At 41.6% G+C, this 17,305-nt stretch overlaps 1 protein-coding gene across 1 annotated transcript in view; it reads left to right on the plus strand.

Annotated features, from left to right (window-relative positions):
- The first annotated feature begins 1,330 nt into the window (after positions 1–1,330).
- TLK2 (tousled like kinase 2) overlaps positions 1,331–17,305 on the plus strand; it is a 41,045-nt gene continuing 25,070 nt past the window's right edge. The window contains exons 1-5 of the mRNA XM_008635259.2: positions 1,331–1,416; positions 9,827–9,898; positions 12,301–12,370; positions 13,396–13,439; positions 14,525–14,620. Coding sequence (XP_008633481.1) covers positions 1,336–1,416; positions 9,827–9,898; positions 12,301–12,370; positions 13,396–13,439; positions 14,525–14,620 — 363 coding nt within the window. The 5' untranslated portion in view covers positions 1,331–1,335. The remainder of the gene's footprint in view (positions 1,417–9,826; positions 9,899–12,300; positions 12,371–13,395; positions 13,440–14,524; positions 14,621–17,305) is intronic.

The following is a 17,305-nucleotide window of genomic DNA, read 5'->3' on the forward strand; positions in this document are numbered from 1 at the left end:
GGGGGGAACTTGTGTCAGCCCCTTCTCCAGAGCAGCATCCCGGAGTGGGGATGCGATTCCCCGTGGATGGGCGCCCCATGATGGGCGAGAGCCCTGGGAGCACTTGAACATTTTGGCGTTTGCGGCTTGTCTGTCATTTTCCTCGCTGCTCAGATTTCCTGTTTTGAAAACTGGGCTGAGAGCTTTGTTGGGCTTTTAGAGCCCGTGGCAGAAATACGGTTGTTTAATAACCACATTTAGGATCCCATTAGTTTTTGAGGCTTGGGACTGATTTAGGAGAGCAGCTGAGAATGCCCCCGGATGGATTCACTTTGCTCCTGTGACTTGGAGCCGCAGCATTTGGAGGAAGCGGCAGGGACAAAATGGACAGTTCATAAAAGGAACAATTGTGCACTGCCTGTTCTAGAGGGCACTTGCTGCCCTTCAAGAACTTTCCTCATCGCATATGCTCTTTATACAGCAAATCTTTATCTTCTGTTTCTGGCCTTTTTTTTTCTACCTTAGTCCAGAAAATGAAACTGGAACAGACATTTCTGGAAATGAACTTGATTGGTGCAGTTGGAAAGATGTGATTCACAGTTATAATGAACAGTGAATTTTGTCCCATTTTTTCTCAGTTCAGGCTTTGAATTATGTATTCCCTGATTTTTAACCTGTTTACACAGTTATGCTAGGTAGGTTTTTAACCCTTCAAATAAGGCATCCATGGTGTTGGATTGCCAAGAGGTACCCCAGGTACATCCAGGATATAGAAGCTGCTGTTATTTTAGAAGTATCTGATGCTTTAGCTTGTAAATTAAAAGGTTTAATCGTGCATTATTTTCTTCTTATAATCCCACTCTGTGCTTGGAAGAACCAAAGCTGTTGTCAGTGAAATCTGGAGTTCGTGGAGATCGAGTATTTCCAGGATTGGCCAAAAATAAATTATGGGGTAAAGAATGTTGCTTTTTTTTCTCCTAGTCATGCAGCACAGATGAAAAGCTCTGAAGCTTTTAGTCATAACACTCTGGTCCCATGTTTTCCTTTTAATAAAGCATCCAGTGGGAGAATGTGACATAATTGGTTTCTTGGATTTAGAGATCTTGAAATGGCTGGTACAACAGAGGAGAGGAGAGGAAACTCCAGCAGGGTTATGGTTTAAATACTATAATATGGTGGCAAAGTCATGTTGTTACTACATGGTAATCTTGCATTTCTCTTGCAAGAAAACGCTCTCTACGCGGTTGTGCTGCAGAACAGGCACTTTTAAGTCTTGTCAGTGGCACGGAATATTAAATGTCTCTCTCCTTTCCTTGCATTGCATAATCTGAGTGTTGTTCTCCCATAGCAGCAGAAATGATGGAAGAATTGCATAGCCTGGACCCACGCAGGCAGGAGCTCCTGGAGGCCAGGTTCACTGGGGTTGGGGTTGCCAAGGTGAGTGTGAATACCTGTGGTGACAGGTATGACTGCTTAGCCATCCTGCCTTGCACTTCGGTTGGGTTTTTAAATTTCTACATGAATAATTTTGCTTTGCAAACAGATTCTGTATCACTTGTTGTGTTTTGACCTCTAATTTGTGTGAAGTATGTTCAAGAGGAATGAAAATGGGATCTCTCTGAGCAGATGTTTTGCTAAACAGAAGATTTTGGGCTCTAATTAAGTTCATAGGAGTTGTTCCATCTTAAGGCGGCTTGTATGCCCAAAAAACTCCATGACAACTTTGTAGAAGTGGGAATCTCATCTGGCTCTTCCTTTCGCCAAGAATACCTTTGAGAGCTGAATTTGGCTCGTGGTGAGATACAGTTTCAAGTGTTACGTGTTGGATACAACACATAACCAGACTGAAACATTGAGTTGTTCTGCGGGGTGCAGGAGCTGTCTACCCCATCACATGGAACACACACAAAAAGTGTTTGCAGGGCAGCTCTCCTGTGTCTAATCCAGAACCTGCCAATAAAATCCCATCTTTGTCCTCATGTGCAGCTTCCACTTGATCAGGAGCAAGGCACCTGAGTAACAACATTGTGTGGTTGCTTGGTGTCCTGGCATTAAGCTGTGAGTTCTCCAGGTGTTGGTGCTGTTAATGTCAGTCTTTCTGAGCAATGAAATGGTGGCAGAACTCATTTTAAACTAGGGCAGGGATAATGAGTTAATTTTTGAGGGAAATACTGAGTTTTGAACAACATCAAGGTAGATGGTAAAGCAACACATCGCTAGATGATTTTCTGAAGCCACTTAGAATTATTTTGAGAAGAAACATTGTAGAGGCTGCATTTCTCAGAAAAATGCAAAGTGATTCAAAACTGGAAAGAGTTTTGTTTGAGTTCTCGCTTTTCTTTCTGCTCTGCCTCTCAGACAAGGTTGAGTCTGGGAAGAGAGCATGAGGAAGCCAAATGCTCAGCTGTAAGAAAGTGTAGTAAGGAAGATTAACACTAGATGTTAAGGGTTAACAATTTGGGTTTCTGAAGTAAGAGTGTGGGGATTTTTTAATGTCTTCCCCTGCTCTTAAGACTTTTAACATATTAAGTTCTTTTTCTGGCATAAAAGTTGATAGCATTTACTGTACTGTGATCTTGTTTCATACAACATTACAACTTTTCATGTACTTTATCACCTGTTTCTTGCCTCTTTTCCCACATTTTGTCACTTTAGAATCTTTAGCTGTACCAGTACAGATAAACCCAAACATCTTACTAGAACAGCTAAAAGCATAGACATTGTTATAGCTTTAAACAGTGCCAATGTACTCAGTGTTCACAAAGAATGTTAGGAACTCTTCCTTTTAAAGGAATAACCTTTAAGAGATACAGGAAAGCAAATCTTAATTATGTTTCCAATATGTTTGGAGCAGAAAGTACATGCCCTTTTCTGTAGGGGTGAATATTGAAATCTCATTTCTAAAGCAATCCAAGTAAAAAAGCCTCATTCCTTGGAGGCCTCACTTTGAGCAAAGCTGTTTTGTTGCTGAGTTTTATTTTTACCTGTTGTTATGCAGTTTTACCTTGTATTAGTCAGTAAACTGTTAAAGTGCATTACACTTATTGCAATCAATATATTTATTTATTTACTTGCATTCTTGCTAATTTGCAATAGATCAGCCAACCATTGATATAAATTAGCATGACTCTACTATGTTGCAGCAAATCTTGGTTGCAGTATTAATTTCAGCTACTACATTCCCTCCCAGGTTGGTGCTTCAAATTCCCTCCCTACCCCCCCAAGCCTCCGTCCGTCATGCTCCGCACTGGCATTGGTAGGTCACTGTCTTAAAGGGAATATATTGGGAAAGCTGTGATACAATTTTGTGTGATTCAGCTAAGATTTTTAGCTGGCTCCAATGAAATGTTTAAGGAAAGAATTATGGAGTAAGTGAGTGCCATCTAGTGGGACAGGGCCTGGCCCATCCTCCTGGGATGGAAGGTATCTGGTGCTGTTTATTGCATAAAAGGAAGAAATGTCATCTCAGATGCTCAGATGTGATTGGGTGAAGGCAGCAGGCAGTTGTACTGCGCTTCCTGCCTTCCTCCCACTGGGTGTATCTCGCTGTGTATGGCTTCTTTCTTTAATGTTTAAAAACACAGGGTGTATTTTGGACCTGTATAAAATGAAAGCATTAGTTTATACCTTAATACGACTTCAAGCCCACAGTTCCTCTGTGTTATTAAAGAACCAACTATAGGTATTTTGAGATATGAAGAGAGCAAGCTGATCTAGAATAAGTTTTCAGTCCGGAAACTAGAAAAAAGCTTCTAGCCATCAGAATCATGGGATTCTGGAAGAGCTTTCCAGTAACAGTAGTAGAGGACAGAAATACTAAACTGTTTTGGAAACAGCTGTGTGCTTGTCACCTCCTGTGGTAGCTGAAGGCACAACCCAATGACTGAGGTCATTTGTAGCCCCAAAAGCCTCCAAATTCTGTTGCAAGCCTGTGATGAAGTTTCTTACTTGGTAGCTGAAGAATGTATTTCACTAGAAGCTTGGAGTTAATTCATTGAATCAAATTTATGAGCAAGAAATGTTTCTAGGCAACTGTTATACTCCTGTGCTTCATCCAGGTCACTAGATAGCTTGGAAAAGCTGGTGATGCTTTAGATGTCTATTCTTGCCATATGGTGAAGTGCCATTCTTCCCCGAATTCCCAGAGCAAGTCCCTGAATTAACACCTGACACTCTGACACCGACTGTTCCTGCTTTTTTAGCTCCTGTTTATATTTACTTACTGGGAAAACCTAAGTGCTTTCCCATGAGGCGTTATGCTGACTAGACATCTTCCTTGGGTCAGGAGGCCCAGGAGTTGTTTCTCTGGATAATATTGTTTTAGTCTGTTCTCATCTTCTGCCTCCCTTCCCCCTGTTTGGGGGCTGTCTTTAAGATACCAGGTGGGTTAACTCCAAGGGATTTGTGTCATTTCCACAGACTTTGCCTGGGTAAGAATTTGAATAAGTAATTGTGAGGCGTGAATCTGTATTTGCACACAGCCTGTCTCAGGCTTAACCAGGGTGGATCCTCACAGCAGCACATGTATCTTCTACAAGTTTGGTCTTCAAAAGATCTCCAAACCAAGCTCTGTGTGCCACTTTTATAGTTAAACTAAAAAGGCTGAAGTACTTTTAGGGAGGGTAACTGGGCTGTAGGAATCTTGTAGATCCATCTGACTGTGCCAGAACTGAAAAAGTGTTGGTCTTGGTGGTAGCTAGTGCTCCTTTTCCTCCTGCTTTGAGGTAATGCTGCAGAATATATGCCACCAAAAATTTGTTCATAAAGAACAGTATTTGCTTGTATTAGTTTGGTTTTTATTCTTCCTCTGTAACTTTTGAAGTCCTGATCACTTCAGCAGCTCCAGTTCTGTGATGTACTCAACAAGAAGGTTTAGCAGCAAAGTTACCACATTGAGAATTCGTGTTTGAGGATGATCACGTCTTCCTTGGAGGGATATGGTGCTGCACAGTGGTGGTCCCTAACAGGTGTCAGGCCATGAGAAGAACCAGTTAATAAGAGTTTTAAAACTTAGAATTGAATTTAGTAGCTGCCACAGAATGTGCCGGGACTTTATGCCAGATACTTGAAAATTGTTCAGATGCTTCTGTGTGCAACATTACTTCAAATGTGTTGTCTGACTGCTAGAGCCCAGAAATAGTTGTCAGATCTCAGTCCTATTTCTGCTCCTGAGCTGAGGGTGAGGATGAGTTGTGTGACCTTTCTGTTCAGTTTGCCATCAGTAAAATAAAAATACAGTATTTCCAACCAGAGAGAACTCTTGAGGCATAATGGAAGCCAGGCAAATCCTGCTGCAAATCTGCTTACCCATCTGATAGAGTGGGGGTTACCTGTGAACATCTGAGAGTAGATTAACTTCTCGTGGCAAAAAGACCTCAGTGATTCAGGGATTTTATTATCAGCAGTATTACTGAGCTTTTCTAAAAGTTCAATTAAGAAGCAGGTTGTAGTTCTCATACTTATGTGATGCTTGAAATAAGATAAGAATATGTTAATTAAACCTGACACAGTAGCACTGGACCAGGGTAACTGTAAAACCATTCGACCATTTCACTTTGGTGTAAACCTGTGTGGACTCAGCACTAACCTTTAGTGGAACTAAGGATTGACTCTTCGCCTTTGAAATCTCTTGATTTGCTGCAGAATTCAGAGGAACTCGGGTTATCCTGGCTTGAGGTAATGAAGCATGTCTATCTCCATGTCTCCTCCATTTTTAGACAGCAAGAGAATTTTGCAGTGCACGTTGCTGTAAGCCTATGTTGGAGACTCTGGCTAGGCAGCTGGAATTCCTAGAGCTCCCTTTCAGTACGAGGAATTGGAGAGCACAAAATGGAGACTGCCCAACTTGAGTTGTGGAGTGATGGATCATTTCTGGGAACTTGGAGAGGCTGTGAAAATGCACAAGTCATGGGAGGCAGGAGATGGTAAGGGGAGCTGAGTCAGCTTGGTGTTGTTCTAGATGATCTGGTGGGAGCTATTAGCAGGATAAGTTGTCTCTTTTGAAGTCTCAGCCATTGAAGCCTTACTGTGGGCTTTCCAGGGGCTCTGGCAAAGGGAGAAATGACTAACCAGCTCCTGTGAGTGGCCAGATTTTAAATTCTTGCCTCTTGAGTAGGAGTCTTGAAAGTGCCTGCTGCTATTGCATGCAATTCTCAACATGGAGGCTTTGTTGTGCATAGGTAGGTCACAGACTTCGAAGCAGCAGTTGATAGGTGAATCACAAGGGAAAAGAGCATGCTGGCTTATCTTGGAAAGAAATTCCTTGTGGAGGAGGAAGTGTGTGCTGTTCTTGTGCTTGTCATTTGGGTAAACACTATAGGAACTATTAGCTTGTTTCAGATGACCCACGTATTTTGAATTTTTGCTGAGCGCCATCACCGATTGCCTTGACAGGGCACAGTGGATGAGTGGGCTGGAAGTGAGAGCAGAGAAGTGCAGTATTATCCCAAAGTGGTCTAGAAAAGCCAGATAACTTCTGGAACAAAATTCATAAGCTCTTCCTGTGTAAACTATTGCATGTTTATTATTCCCCACTGCTACTTCCCTGGCAGTATTCTCATATTAATGTTCTTTGCCTTTGCTTATTTGGGGGTTTTTTCCAAAATTCAGGTTCATTCCTTTAATTCCTTTTGTGTCGTGTCCACTTAAAAATGGTATGCTAAATTAAGTACTGAACATTTATCCCAAGTCAGTTGCTGAGTTAAGTATAAACAGTCAGGAATGATAAAATACAAATTTGAAGCATTTTTTATATACACACTCACTGACTGTTAGCTGAGGGGAGATACTCGGTTATATGGTTTCTCACATCCACGCCTAAACTTGTTGCTATAAGCAGTTGATACCTAATTTCACACATAACCTCATGTTATCTGGATAATCAGGAAAACTTGCTTTTCCTTTCTCTTGACTCAGAAGAGGTGCAGCTGAGCACTAGGTCACGTTCCTGAAATGTCCTAGGTATTGTATCTTTGTTGCTTCGAGTACAGCACGTTCCAGTGAACAATTTGAGTTTCCATAGCCAGAATGCATCACAACAAGACTTTTTGCCAACTTTGCCAAGTTCAGCTCTTGTCTGTAAAGGTCTAATCCTTTAGAGTAAGGAAAGTGTCAATGGAAGGTCCTCTCAAAGGTGATCAGGGGTAAGGGAAGGTCATGCATTTGACCCAGTGCATGGGTCAAAACATGTCTACAAAGAATTAATTATGCATTTGTTCACAAATCAGTACACGTGACAGTGAAATTGCTGGATATCTGTAGACGATGGCAAGCTGTTCTGTTCCAGTTCCATAATGAAGAAGTTGGTTCCTTCTCACCCTTTCTACTACTGCACTGAGTTGAATTTTACCACATCATCAGCGTAGGTTCTAGGGGAAGGTTTAAAATCAAGAAGAAAAAGGGTTTTTTTCTGTTCAAGAATCTGATCAGCGTCAAACTACTCTTTTAGTGATGCAAGAAATGGTTTTGATTCCGGCTGGTAGAGCTAAAAAATTCCCACGCAGGGTAGTCAGTACAGGTGGTTGTAGTACTGGAAGTAAGAAAAACATTGTGGATTTTGTATTAGGCGTATTTCCAGCTGCTTGCATCCCAGAACTTTACATTCAGGTGCAAACTGAGTGGATTTCTTGTATTGGACAGGATAAACTTAAATCTTAGTATCATTTCTAGGTATAAGTGGCCCTATTAGTTAATCTCCAGGTAATGCCAGAATACAGGGACCTTGCAGAAGAATTGTCTTGTGTAAGCCCCTGACATTCCCCTTCAATCATAATGTTCGTGGAAAGTTCAAACGTGGTGTTTTTGGAACAGCTGCTCCTGTCATTTGCTATCCATCTGCAAAATGGAGGCAGCAGATTTAAGCAAACGTGGAAACAACTTTCACTTTCATCTTCATCATGTCAGAACCCCAGTGTGAGACCAGCAAATGCTCATTTGGAGAGATGCTCCTGTATCTTACAAAGTTCTCACCTGGCACAGGAGGTTGGTTGGTGCCTCAGATGTGCTGTTGGGGTTGGAGTTCCTGAGAGAATGGAAAGATTTTGGAGGGCAGCATTTGTGCAGTTTATAAACAAGCTTTTTTTCATGGGTGAAAGGATTCACTTTCTGTTGCCGCTTGCCATAAGATTTTACAATTTTTTTAGCACTGAGACTTTCATGTGGATGTAGCTAATGTTAGTGCTGGCACTTCTTTTAAATCCTGTTGGCCAAGGAGTAAATTCCTGGAATGACCAAGAGTTGTACCTATAACATTTGTGAGCCATCATGTTGGGTGGTTGGGAGCTTGTTGCTTTGCTTAAAAGCAACTATTGCTGAAGAGATGAGGTGAATCATTTTTCTGGTCCTGAGCTATTTGTGTGATCCCTCGAAGGGTTAATGGTATGGCGTAAAGAATGTAAACCTGCAGTTTTTCTCTAAGGGAATCCTAAATGTTTAGCTTCTTGAGCTATTCAGGTGTTGGGATTTTGGTTTTTTTTTTTTGTTTTTTTTTTTTTTTTTTTTTTTTTTTTTTTTGATTGAACCAACTGAGCATGTCGTTTTAGGAGAAACAAATTTGATATTTAATGATCACAGTGAACACAGAAGGTAAACAGAACTTTTACTTTCAGCACATGCCTGCTTGGGAATTGGGGTTAGTAATAGCTAGGTTATGTCACAAATTGATGGTGGTGTTTGTCCCTTAAACAGGGGAGGGAGAACTGGTCTGTTCAGAAATTACCTACTGTGGGGTTTCTCTGTGGTGTTAATGCTTCTCCCCCATTCCACCACTTGAGTCTTCTGCTCAAGTGTATAACGAGAAATGGCTTTGCTTTGAGGAAAGATTGATTGGTGGGAAGTGGTTACTGCAAAGTTAAAAATGTTAAAATAGAATGCATCTTGGGGAAAAGATGCTCACAAGTTATTAATGGAGAGCTGGCTTTATCATGTCATTCTTCCTGTTAATACATTCCATCATTAATTGTGAATCTTGTTTTTACATCTTTGTCAAATTTGTCTTTGTTTCTTAAGTTATATCTGTAGGAGGATACTTTTGTGTCAGGATAAAACACAATGACTTTGCATGATTCACTTTTTCCTTTTAAAACCAGTTTTGTTTGAGATCTTAAATAATTTTCAAACTGCTTGGATATGTAAAAATGCAGATGTGTATCCAGCAGAGCCTGCAAAGATGCAGCAGACTCCTGAGGTACCCAGTTACTGTTTTGGTAAATCTATTCCAGCCTCTTGAGTTTCTGCTTTGGCCTGGTGGGAGCAGCTGCTCTGTGGGTAGGTCACACATGGGTCCATAAAATAGCCAAGTGGGAAAGGTTGTATTATGGGTACCAGTTGTACTGCTGTTAACACAACTTTCACTTGTTCACGTTCTTAGTGTTGAAAAAAAGCATAAAATTACACATTTAAATCCGATAAGCATCTGATACAGTAGTAGCTGGCTTGCCAGATGGAAGATGTGTCTGAATGCTTAGCTCAGGGTCAAGCAGATGCTTGCTGGGAGAGCTGAGCTTGGAACCCCTACTACTCAACAAATCAGGTTTGCTTCCTCAAACCTTAGGCTTCTATAAATACCACCTTGGCTGTTTCATGGATGTGGGTAAATAGACCAGTTAGGATATGAACTGATGCAGAAATATTCCAAAGGCTGTATCACTATCCTGAGAAAAAATTGTTGAACAATCCAACTGTCCTGCTGCAAATGGCTTCTGAAGCCTCTTAGTGCCCCATCCTGTGTCTGGGAGTTTGACCCGTGATGATGCTGTAACTGTAGTTAGCCCAGAGACTGAGTCTTTGTTAGGATGGGTCTGCCTTGTAGGGAAGTTGTTTCTAACAGTCTTTGCTTGCTTTTCACTAGGGTCCATTAAATAGTGAGTCTTCCAACCAGAGCTTGTGCAGCGTGGGCTCTCTGAGCGATAAAGAGTTGGAGGTAAGCAGGCACAACTCCTCGGGGTAGTTGGGTTTAAGGTGAACGTGATCAAACTCAAAACATGGAAGAAATTGTGTGAGAGTCAGTGGTGGTTGTCTTAGTTTGGAGAGTGAAAGGGACCAGGGAAGTATTTAGCTTGACCGTGCAGGCTTTCGACCTCTCTGTGAAGCTCCTCCTCGAAGCTTCCCACCATTCCAGGTAGGTTTTACCCAATCCCAAACACAGTCTTCATAAAGCTCATCTTAGGAAACTGTTTTCAGTTCATTGGGATTTGTGGGATACATTTTTGGATACACATAAAAAGCCAGAGAGCATTAATGGAAAAGTTTGCCATATCTATCAAATATGTGAGTTTGCCTGAGCCTAATACAAGGCAGAGCATTTTGTGGATTGCTCTGTGGAAGTGTGAGGAGGTGAAAATTGATGCTTTGTCCCTGGTTAATCTCACTTCTTTAGGATTAACTATTTCAAGATGCTCACTAAAGCAGCAAAATGAATTCTAGTTGGATTTTTACTCTAAAATTTCATGTTAATAAACCAAAATCTCAAATTTAAGTGCATTTTCTTACGCATTTCTTATGAACTTCCCCCATAGTTACCAGGTAGGTTTTGGATCATATTTCCCTCTCTTATATGGCAGTACTGGTATGAGGGGCTTTTGAGAATGCTGTATCTTAAACTCCATAAAGTAAGTGTAGTTAATAGTGAAAATTTGAGTATTCATTCTTTTAATTGTTCTTTTTTAATGAACTTTTGTGGAGAGATATAAATTGACCAAGCTGACGTACTTGAATCTCCCATTCCTTGCTTTTTCAGTCTGTAACAGATAATGTTGTGTGTCATTTTTGTTATGTAAGTACTTGAATGGAAAAACAACTTAAACTGAATCTCATTAATATGCTCACAGCTCCATGGAGGCTGTAATGGAGCCTGTGGTGTTACAGTCACGCCAACGCTGTTCAGGAGCTGCTCTTCACTACACAGTGAGGAGGCAATGTCACGGACTTTTACACATACAGGGGCTGGAGCAGCAAGTCTAGGTAGTTTTGGAGTTTTCAGTCCCCTCATTCTAAAAAAGTACCTTGCAGACACAATAATCACCTTTGTCTTAACATCCCCTCCATCCTCTTACCAAAACAACACTGTGTCTGTGAGTGCCCAGCTGGTAACATGGGTCTGTTAGATGTCCAGCACCCACTGGGGAAACAGCCAGGTTTAGATTCAACTTTATCCTTTTTATCCTACTAAAGGAAGGAGATTGATTTCTGCACTTAGCATGTGTAAGTCTTTTGGTAGAGATCTTTAAAGAGGGTACTCGATATTTGGGTTTCCAAAGAGTATGAAACTTAAGTTTACCACAGACTCTCTGGCCATGGTTTTTCTTCCCCCAGACCTGTTTTTTGCACATAGTGTTTTTCTCCCTGCCCCCAGGCTATAGTTTAATGGTGGCTGCAGTGATTGGAGAACATACAGCTTGGGAATTATTTGGGATGATTTGGGATAAGAGATGTTTGTAAAATAACAGTGGTGATGGGAATGACAAGACATCTCTTTCCAGCAACCTCAGTGAGCTGCTTCCAGCAGTCTGCTTGCCAGTGTCTTTAGCAGGTTTGGCCGCAGATGTAACCCTGGTGATAGGGAAAGCATCATGCCAGGGTCTCCTCCATCCTCACATGATTAGGCTTGCTAGCCTTGTACAGACAGATAGGCATGACACTTCTGGAGCCCTCAGGCCTGTCAAGTGTGCTCTATATTGTGCCTGTGCATAAATAAATTGATTGTGCATAAATCCACTTGATCAGCTGCCCGTCAGGTCTCTGGACGCTCACAGAAATGGCACATGCAACTGACCCTTGACTTTAATGAGAGCAGGTGAGGAGCAAACAGAATCTGTAACAGCTTTGTCCTGGCTGCTGTCCTGGGATAGTTCTTCTAGCCATCTGCAGTGGGCTTTGAGAAGAAGCATTACCTGCAGGCAAAGTGAATTGGCTTAAGAGACTGTGATTGGACTGCAGATTTGGATGTCAGTACTTAAACCTCTCATCATTATTCCCCTTGTACCAGTACTATGATCACCTTGAAGTGGTTTACACAAGTTTTTGTAAGTGTTTGAGCTTGCTCTGCTAACCCCGTGAGGTCACTGGATGTAGGCTGGCTTGCAGTAGCTGAAATAGAAAAAATAAATTTACCTCGTTAACCACATTCTCTCCCTCCTGCAGCACATCTATGAGCAGGTAGGAGCTCTTTGAGAGAAGTTGTTTCTTTAAGTACCAACAATAGAAACAAATGCACCAGAGAAAAGAAATGGCCACTGGGGATATGGAACAGATCATTGTGTTTGGGCATTTTTTTAAATCTTGGAATAACTGCAGTAATGTTAATTTTGAAGTATTGTTTAACAGACTCCTGAGAAAAAGCAGAATGACCAGCGGAATAGGAAGAGGAAAGCAGAAGCCTATGAGACCAATCAAGGTAATCCACGCTCCGACCCTGCCTCAGGATTGCCACGTGCTTGGTAAATCGGGCACGTTTTGCACATGCAGTGTCCTAGGAAACTAATGGCTCTTCTCGGCAGCTTCTTATAAACTACTCCACGATGGTGTATTCTCTTCTGGGAGCCTTGTTATCCTTATTGGCAGGAAAATACTTGGCTTATTCACACAAATTGTTGCATTTTTATGGGACAGGCTGCCCAGAGGCTTCGTGTGCTGCTCTGAAGTGTTGTTTTGGTCCTGTGTTGCTACATACACAGCAGCCAGTCTTCAGAATCCAGCCTGTAATCTCTTCCTTGCTTTCCAAGATGTGTGCCTGCCTTGTTAGAGCAAGTTCTGGCCATGACAAATCAGGAACAAGCTGTGCCCAAGCAGGCACTGCCGTCCTGAGTGCTGTGGAAAACCTGGCATGTTAAATCCAAGTTCAGATTTTCTAGCAAATGGGCTGAGGGGCAGATTTTGATTTCTTTCATTCTTCAACAAGAAAGTAATGAGAATTGTGTTGACAGAACTGCTTTGATAATACGATAATAAAAGAAAAGGGCTAAGTTTTAATGAGCTGATGTTAAGCCACTGCTAATTATCTCTCAAACTCTTACAGGAATGCTTGTGAGAGATCTAATATGCAGTAATTTATCTGAAGGCGGAGGAGTAAAAGTACCCTTTGCTCTCTCCTTATGTTGAAGGAAATTTTGGAGAACCTATGCAACAGTCAAGACCTTTAGTGTTTTCTAAGTACTTCAGCAAGTGCAAATGCTGTTTGATTGGATCTGACATGTTTGGAATTGAGAGTTAATTGAATTGTCAACTGTAAAGCCTCCCAAAAACAGCACAAGGGCTGTAACCCTGGGGCGGGCTTTTGTTGTGCAGAAGCTTTGTTGTGATAGGTGTTGCACTGAACAGGAAAAGGAGTGTCAAAATGTAGGAGGAGGTTTTTAGAATGGCATGATAACTTCTGTTCTTAAAAGTACAACTCTGGTTTTAATCCTTTGCTTTCCTTTTTAGGGAAAGGCACTCCTAGAGGACATAAAATTAGTGATTATTTTGAGGTAAGAATCTTTTCATTGGCAAATCTGCCTGAATTCACATTTTGCAAAATCTGTAGATAGAAGTTTGTGGTGTGACGTGTGCTACTGATCTGTCATTGGGATCGTGGACTGATGATGTCAACCTGATACGCTCATACCTGATTAGGCAGAGGATATGAGGAAGTTGATTTTTAATTAACATTTAGTTGAGCAGTTGATAAGGCTTTTTTTTCACTTAAGTATAGGTTTGAGGTTGATTTCCATTGGAACCTCTGTCTCAGTTGAGGATATCTCTAGGTTTGCAAACAGTTTTGTTAGGGGTCCGGTGTTGCAAAAGAGCCCACCTGCAGAGTCCTGCTGATTGGAGTGGGAAGTTGCTTATAGGGTTCTCTCATAAGAAAAACTTCCCGTGGGAGGCTGGCACCATAGAGGGCATGGGAACCCTTCCCCAAAACAGTGATGGACGTTCTAAAACTCAGTATTCTTTTTGCACTGCATAATATCTAAAGTTTTTCTAGGTCTGCACAATCCAGAGCTGTAGCTTTTCTCTTAAGTTTGTTCTTTATTTTATGGAGTAACTTGGAGTCAGAAATTACGTGCTTATTAGTGCTTACTTCTTTGCTGGGTACATTTTTTTATGAGCGGTACACTGTAGGGGTTTCTGTACCAGCTGGAGCAGTTCCCCAGCTCCTTACCTGTCCTGCCTCTTTGACAGTGACTGGCACAGCTGCAGTGGAGATGAACGTTCCTTACCACTCCTGTGGTGCACATCAGACATGTCTCCTTACAGGGAGTGGACTTCTAATTCCATAGAGTAAATAACTGATCTATGGCCAAGTGTGCAGGTTTATATCTTTTTGTGTTACAAAGGAAAATGTACTTGGTGCAAATACAAGTGTTTGTCTGACGTACTTCTGTTATTTTGAAAACTCCATGAACTGTTAAGGTTTTCCTCTTAAAATTTACTTTCAGTTTATTTAAATGATTCCCTGAAGCCTATAAGGCTTCATTTTTAAGATAAATGTGTTTCTTCTGTCTGTGTTAAATTTGGTTAAAAGTAGTATCTCTGTGGAATTCATGATGATCAAATCTGTTTGTGTGCCCAGTTTGCTGGGGGCAGTGGCCCAGGAACCAGTCCCGGCAGAAGCGTGCCGCCCGTCGCCAGATCCTCTCCGCAGCATTCCCTGTCCAACCCCTTGCCGGTGAGTGTTCTTGGGGACACAGCTGGTGGCCTGGCATTGATTAACTTGATGGCCATGCTTCAGACAGGTAATACAAGGTTCTGGATAGGGAATTGTCTCTTGGTGAGTGATTTGGCTTGTTCTCCATTTTAAATCTGAAACTGGGTTCTAAAAGCAAAGCCATGTCTAGGACCCTGGGACAGTCGCTAGTCCAGCTGTAGCTGACATGAATATCTGAGCTTAAATTGTACAGGATGAATGTTTTTAACATGCTGTGTGGGTGCAGAGGGATTATGGTCCTTAATGAAGGTAGAGCTGACCCGTTAGTTACCCTGTGTTCTATTGTAGTACATGAACTTCTCCATGGAGTTGGGAGTATGTTGTGTGTTTGTGCAGCACTAGTCAGGGATATTCTGATCTTGATTGGACCCCTTGGGTATCCTGAACAATGTTCACACCGCGGTTATTTTGGGAAGGCGTTTTACTTCTGTTCGTGTGCACATGACTTGCAAGAGGCATTAGCAAAAGTTTGCAGAGAAATGTGTGTACGTGCACAGCTGGTGCTGTTTTTTGACGTGTAATTCCACTTTACTTGCAGCATTTCTGTGAGGTCTGGATGTGAAGAAGTGACCAGTATTTTTAAACCATTTTAGGACAGAGCAGCTAAAAAAATTTGTTGCAACTAGCAAAGCAGTATTCAGAGGCTCTGTTGCCTGAGCTTTAGTTTTGACCTTTGGCTGGGCCTCTTTAAAAATTTTCAGCATTTGTTGAGTGTCACAAAAGTCTGGAGACATTGTGGGAAAGGTTGGTATTCCCAAAGCCAAATGCAAAGTCTTCAGTAATTCTGTTATTCTGCAGAGACCTCTGTGCAGTTCCTGAATATACTTAACTAAACCCCAACACTGAACACTCTGCTCAGAATTCCATGTGTTGCTGGATTTCAGAAGCTTTGTAATGCTGCTTGAAGGGAGAACTTCACATATGCTTCTAGATACTTTTTAATGTTTCTAAAAACTAAAATATATCCTATTAATTGAATGGACTTTCATCCTATCATGTATTAATTCACTAATACATCTCTTATAAGAGAAGTTAATGAAGAAATACCATCTCTGAATGTTGCAGATGTGTGAGGGATTAGGGACAATTCTTTATTCCAGCAGATTAGATAGCCCACAATGGGACAAGTGGATTCTTCCTTTGGTTTTCTTCTTCTACACTATGTGTTGAGTAGGTAAAAGTTGAACAGAGTATTTCTGGTGAATATTGATGTCACAGTTAGTTTCAGCCAGGCCAGTTTGTCTCTCTCTCCTTACACAGGTGCTTGTGTTTATCTTCTGTTCTTTACTCTTGCAGCTAAACCTGATATTTGCTTATTCATAACAAACTATTCTGGGCCCTTGCAAGATCCCTCCTCTTCTTACAAACTGAATGTCAATGGTTTGATCTATTCCCCAAAGAAATGGGGAGATGAACGCTGAGTGTCTTAGCCATTACAGGTGTCAGTGTGATCTTGGAAGGAAGCAGAGTGTTAAAATGTCTTTCACATGATACAAACCTCCTCCAGACCTGAATTAATCTCTACTGTACTGGAAAATTTCTGCAATCAGAACTTGCAGAGGAATTGTAATGGCTTCAGGATGTTACTACTACTCTTCAAATCTCTTGGCTGATTTGAATTGTCTCACTCCTCATTTGATCAGAATGATCTGCAGGTCTTGAGACTCTTGCGAGGCCACTCTCAGGCACAAGCATTCTTTTGGGGAAGGAAGCACACTCTTGAAATTGGTAATGTTAGCCAGAAAACAGGTTGCAATTAAGGTTTTTGAGAAAAACTGAAGCCTGACGTGACTGTTTGCTTTCTCGGAGGCATTTGCCTGGCCCAGAGTTAGAGCTTGGAAGGACTTGGTTGATTATTACCCAGGCTGCCAAGTTTTAGCAGTGATGGTGTGGCTTTGGAAGCCAAGGCATTGAGATGCTGTGTGCTGTAATCAGTGTAGCTCAGATGATTCTTGTTGCTAAACCCAGTTCCTCCACCACAGCTGGAAAACTAACCTACTGCAGGAGAAAGGAGCTGGCCCTTAAGAGATGTAATGGACCTTTAAAGGATTTTGGGAATGAAGTAGTACTTTGCTTACATTGCAGGAGATGGGCCCCAGCTGTAATGACAGAAGTGAGCTTATCCTGATGTCTGGGTCCTAGACATGGTTAGGTTGCTGCCATTTAGCAGTGCTGACTCAGTTTACTTCACCAGAATAGCAGTGTATCATGGAATTGGCTGTTTGAGTCCTTAAGAAGCATAAAAAAATATAATTGTGAATGCATTGACCAAAATCCCAACGTAGATTTTTGGACCTGCAATCTGTTTTGCTCCACTGACTCTGAAGCACATGTATTTGCAAAGGAAGAGGATGTGTTAACTGACAAGGAATTCTGTCCTGGGTGTTCATTTGTTAGGGTTTTTCTTAATTGTTAACTTCATTTCCTTGTTGCTGTCTGCTGTTGGAATAATCACTGCAGGAGTCCTGTTTGAGTTATCAGATCCTCACCGTGCTGCCTGCTCATTCCTGAGCTGCTGCTTCACTGACAACAGTTTTGGCAGAGTCAGAGAATCACTTTTTTCTTTAATTAAAAAAAAAAAAAGTAGTTCATTGTCTGTTTTTTGACTGTGGTGGAGGCGGGGGAGGGAGAGACGCGTTGTGTGGG

Source organism: Corvus brachyrhynchos, unplaced genomic scaffold (assembly GCF_000691975.1).
Source record: "Corvus brachyrhynchos isolate BGI_N302 unplaced genomic scaffold, ASM69197v1 scaffold96, whole genome shotgun sequence".
NCBI classification, from domain to species: Eukaryota; Metazoa; Chordata; class Aves; order Passeriformes; family Corvidae; genus Corvus; species Corvus brachyrhynchos.